The sequence below is a fragment of the Mus pahari genome, chromosome 1, assembly GCF_900095145.1.
Source record: "Mus pahari chromosome 1, PAHARI_EIJ_v1.1, whole genome shotgun sequence".
Lineage (NCBI taxonomy): Eukaryota > Metazoa > Chordata > Mammalia > Rodentia > Muridae > Mus > Mus pahari.
The window spans coordinates 20761105-20766598 of record NC_034590.1 but is presented as its reverse complement, the minus strand read 5'-3'; the positions used below and the strand labels follow the sequence as shown (position 1 = coordinate 20766598).

At 38.4% G+C, this 5494-nt stretch overlaps 1 protein-coding gene across 1 annotated transcript; it reads left to right on the top strand.

Moving 5' to 3' along the window:
- The first annotated feature begins 3193 nt into the window (after positions 1-3193).
- LOC110338686 (mas-related G-protein coupled receptor member B4-like) lies at positions 3194-4252 on the top strand. Its single transcript, XM_021222080.1, has one exon. It carries the CDS (start codon positions 3236-3238, stop codon positions 4250-4252), a length of 1017 nt encoding a protein of 338 aa, XP_021077739.1. The 5' UTR covers positions 3194-3235.
- Positions 4253-5494: the final 1242 nt, after the last annotated feature.

Below are 5494 nucleotides of genomic sequence, written 5' to 3'. Positions count from 1 at the left end.
TCCCTCTTCCTACTATTAGGTATTTCATCAAATGTCCCTCCCTATGAGTCCCAGGAGTCTCTCACCCCATCCACATTTCCTCCCAAGTACTTCCCTCCCTCCCTCCCCATGTGTGATTGCTTTATTCTCTCTCCAAAGTGGGATAGAGACATCCTGATTTGGGCACTTCAGCTTATTAAGCCTTTTGAATTCTGTAGATTGTATCTTGTGTATTCTGTATGGGTTTTTCTCTTTTTTCTTTTTTCTTATTTTTGTTTCCTTTGGGGGGGGCTCATATCCACTTATTAGTGAGTATATATCATGCATGCCCTTTTGGGTCAGAGATACCTCACTCAAGAGGATATTTTCTAGTTACATCCATCTACCTGCAAAAGTCAGGATGTCCTTATGCTTAATAGCTGAGTAGTATTCCATTGTGTAAATGAACCACATTTTCTGTATCCATCTGTCGTGGGACATCTGGGTTGTTTCCAGCTTGTGGTTATCACAAATAAGTCCACTATGAACATAAAAACCTGGACCACTAAACAGTATACAGTATGTGGCATGGTATGGCATATTTTGGGAATATTCGCAAGAGTGGTATAGCTGGGTCTTCTCTGATACCTAAACTACACAAGGACCAAACTAAAAAGGGAGAACTTCAGAGCAATCTTACTTATGAATATTGATGCAAAAATACTCAGTAAAATTCTTGCAAACCGAATCCAAGAATACATCAAGACCATCACTCACCACAATCAAGTAGGCTTCATTCCAGGGATGCAAGAATGGTTTAATATAGGGAAATCCATTAATGTAATCCACTATATAAACAAAGTCAAAGAAAATACATGATCATCTCCTTAGATGCTGAAAAAGCATTTGAAAAACTACAACATTCCTTCATGTTAAAAGTTTTGGGGAGATCCAAAACAAAATAAAAGCAATTTACTGCAAACCAATAACCAATATCAAATTAAATGGAGGCATACTTCAAGCAATCCCACTGAACTCAGGGACAAGACAAGGATGTCTACTCTTCCCATATCTATTCAATATAGTACTCAAAGTGTAAGTTAGAACAATAAGACAACAAAAAGAGATCAAGAGGATACAAATTTGAAAAGAAGAAATAAAGGTATCAGTATTTACAGATGATATGGTAGTATTGATAAGCAACCCCAAAAATTCTACCAGGAAACTTCTCCAGTTGATAAACAACTACAGCAAAGTGGCTGTGTATGAAATTAACTCAAATAAATGAGTAGCCTTTTTTATGCAAAGGATAAAGAGACTGAGAAAGAAATTAGAGAAATAATTCCCCTTACAATAGCCACAAACAATATAAAATATCTTGAGGTAGCTCTAACCAATCAAGTGAAAGACCTGTGTAACAATAACTTCAAGTCTCTTGAGAAAGAAATCAAAGATCTCAGAAAATGGAGAGATTTCCCATGCTCGTGGATTGGCAGAATTAACATAGGCAATCTATAGATTCAATGCAACCCCTATCAAAGTCCAACACAGTTCTTCAAAGACATGAAGAGAGTAATTCTCAAATTCATCTGGAAAGACAAAAAAAGCAAGAATAGCAAAAACAATTCTTAAAAATAAAAGAACAGCTGGGGGAATCACCATCACTGACCTCAAGTTTTACTACAGAGCAATAGTGATAAAAACTGCATGGTATGGTGCAGAGACAGACATGTTTATCAATGGAATAGAATTGAAGCCCCAGAAATAATACTACACACATACTGTCACTTGATCTTTGACAAAGATGGTAAAAAATATACAATGGAAAAGAGAAAGTATCTTCCATAAATGGTGCTGGTCTAACTTCCTGTCTGTATGTAGAAGAATGGAAATAGACTCATATTTGTCATGTTGTACAAAGCTCAAGTCCAAGTGGATCAAGGACCTCAACATAAAACCAGATACACTGAATGTAATAGAAGAGAAAGTAGGAAAGAGCCTTGAATTCATTGGCACAGGGGAAAATTTCCTAAACAGAACACCAATGACTCACGATCTAAAAACAAGAATTGATAAATGGGCCCTCATAAAACTGAAAACTTTCAAAGCTCTTATGTAAGATCAGCTTGCAAGGGCTTGTGAGTAGATGCTTTGCTTGAGCATCTTCAGATGGTTTCTCCTTCATGAAGGCTTCTGTCTTGAATAAGAAGTTAGCCAGAAGGATCCTGTGAAGCAAAGCTCTCTATACAAGATATTGTTCAGGCTAAGCTACTGCAAGTACAGGAACTGCCCTCATTCTGTACTGTTTCACGGTATAGGAATGACAGGGGAATACCAGGATAGTTTGCCTTTCATCCAAGTGAATTGTGGCTTTATGGGTGAGAAAGAGAATCTTATAAAGGATGTTTGTATGCGGCTGGAGAGTGGACAGAAAGTAATACATGATGCTGCCTGTCCAGCTCTGATGCTTTCTTTTTCAGATTGTTTGCATCCATTTAGAGATCTCACAGCTCTTCTCAGGGATTGGGATACTATTCCCAAAGGTGCTCCCTGTTTTTCTCTGAAGCACAGCCCACACTTCTCATGGCAGAGACATGTGCATTTCATGTAGGTACAAGTCACAACAAGAACAAAATTTACTACAGTTTTTTTCAACTACTCTTGAATGTCTGGCTCATTTGTTACAGTTCTTAGTTCTCCACTGTACCCCTGAAGAGAACAGGATACTAGTGATATAATAACTAACAGAAAAGTGCATGATGTCCCTCGAGGCTTCTCTGGTTTCTAGTTTTCAAAATTGTTAAATGAGCAAGCACCCTGCTTTCCTAGCATAAGAAACATGGATGTTCACCTACAGGTCTTCATAGCAAGTACCATTCCCTCCATGAAGCTCATTCATGACTCTCATTCATGATTCCATTTTGCCTGTTTAATAGTGTCCTTCCAGTGACTGGGGGAAAATAAAGCTTGTGCCAACAGCTTCCATTTTCCTACACCTGAGAAGTCTCAGCCCTAGAACAGAAAGAATGTGGGTTTCAGAGTTCTGTCTCTTCATAACATAACCTGAAATGTTTAGCAACTGTACTGGAACCATCAGCTACCCCATATCATATAGGTCTGCAGATAGACCAAATAGTACAAACTGGATTTAAAAGATGTTTCTTGTGCTTCTGGAAGGTTGGTAAATTACTCAATCTCTGTGATCCTGTTTCCCCCTCTTTATGGACCTGTGCCAGACATACCCACATTGTCACATGGTCCGGACTGAGACTATCATATGTTCATATCTCTATTTCTTTGCAGGAATGCCAGTGGAAAATTCCTAAGCATGGGTACAACCACCCTGGCCTGGAATATTAACAACACAGCCAAAAATGGAAGTTACACTGAAATGTTCTCCTGTATCACCACTTTCAATATCCTGAATTTGCTTACTATCATCATTGCCTTGGTTGGCCTGGCAGGAAACGCTATAGTGCTATGGCTTCTAGCCTTCCACCTGCATAGGAATGCCTTCTCCATCTATGTCCTCAACCTGGCTGGTGCTGATTTCTTGTACCTTTGCACTCAGATTGTGTATTCTCTGGAGTGTGTCCTTCAGTTAGATAAAAGCACCTTTTATTTTCTCCTCATTTTATCAATGTTTGCTTACCTTGCAGGTTTGTGTATGATTGCAACCATCAGTGCTGAGCGCTGTCTATCTGTTATGTGGCCTATCTGGTATCACTGCCAAAGACCAACACACACATCAGTCATCATGTCTGTTCTGCTCTGGGTTTTCTCTATACTGTTGAGCCTCCTAGTAGGGCTAGGCTGTGGCTTTCTGTTCAGGTATTCTGAATTTTATTTCTGTAGTACTTTGAATTTTATCACTGCTGCATTTATAATAGGGTTATCTGTGGTTCTTTGTGTGTCCAGCCTGGCTTTGTTGGTCAAGATCATCTGTGGATCACACAGGATACCTGTGACCAGGTTATTTGTTACCATTGCTCTCACAGTGACAGTCTTCATAATCTTTGGTATGCCTCTTGGGATCTGTTGGTTCCTCTTCTCAAGTATTATTGAGTTTCATAGAATTTTCTCTAACAATTTTTATGAAATGATAGCATTCCTGTCCTGTATTAACAGTTGTGCCAATCCCATCATTTACTTCCTTGTTGGCTCCATTAGGCACCACAGGTTGCAATGGCAGTCTCTTAAGCTACTCCTGCAGAGAGCCATGCAGGACACTCCGGAGGAAGTAAGTGGAGAGAGGGGTCCTTCAGAAAGGTCTGGGGAACTGGAAACAGTTTAGTGCAGTAGTTGAGTGAGTCCTTGATTAAACATAACTTCTCTGAGAGTCAATTTTGCCTTTGTCTATGTAGACAATTTTCACAATCTTGTTCAATCAGTGGAGAAAATAGTCATTGTATAGAAATTGGGAGAAATGGGCTTGTTATACAAAAACTGACTGCAGCACCATAAAGCTGCCTTATGTGGGTCTCATTCTATCCCTTTGTGATATAAACCTTGTAATCACTTGGGGCCAGAAGAGCTCTCACTGTGAACAAATTCATTCCTCAGATCAGGGATCAAGGTAGTTCAAGAAAGATCAGAATTTCTTTGGTCATTAAACTTGATAAAGAGTAAATGAATAGTATATTTTAAAGAAATCTCTACTATTTACAAGTTGTTTTCTAAATATTAAAAAAATAGAAATTTCTACAACTCCAGTTACTTCAATTTCCTTACACTTTAGAATATGTGCATAATTTTAAAATATTTCTTATGTAAATCGCTTAGTAAACAACCCTATTTAAGATGGCCTGTTCTAATTCTCCATTCACCCACTGGAGTCTTCAACTTCAAGTACCTGCCATTTTTGTCCACTGAAAGAATAAGGAGAGGTTTTATATACCCACATCAAATCACACTCAAAGATAGAGTGAGACTATGTCCAGTTTCTCTCTTTCAGAGGGCCTTGGTTAATATTCCATGGTCATGTCTTCCCTCTTCTTCCTTTGTCTTTGTCCTGATTCTCTTTCTATGACTGTCTAATCCATCATGAAAAAATTTTTCACTCTTATTGAACTTATTTTTTCTTGGAATTGAACATCCCTCAATGTACATTATTCCCAGCAGTATGTAGCATTCATAACTTGAATTATGCATGTTTCTACATTTTTATTTTGAAATATTTTGTTTGAAATACAATGACATCACTCTCTCCTTTCACTTTTCTCCCTCTAGTCCTTCCCAGCCATCATTCCTTAAATCCTTTCTGTGTCTCCTTCCTAAATAAATACCTTCTTCAGTTTTGATTATTAATGTTATACACACACACACACACACACACACACACACACACACACAGAGACACACACACATATGTGTGTGTGTGTCTGTGTGAAGACACCTGCTGAGACAGTTTTTGTTGTTTATGTATATTTCAAGGTTGACTATTCTGCATTTGACAACCAATAAGTGACCTTACCCCTGGGAGAAGTTTATTCTCCTTTTCCCAGTAGTCATTGATTTCCTCTAGTTCTTTGTCTAG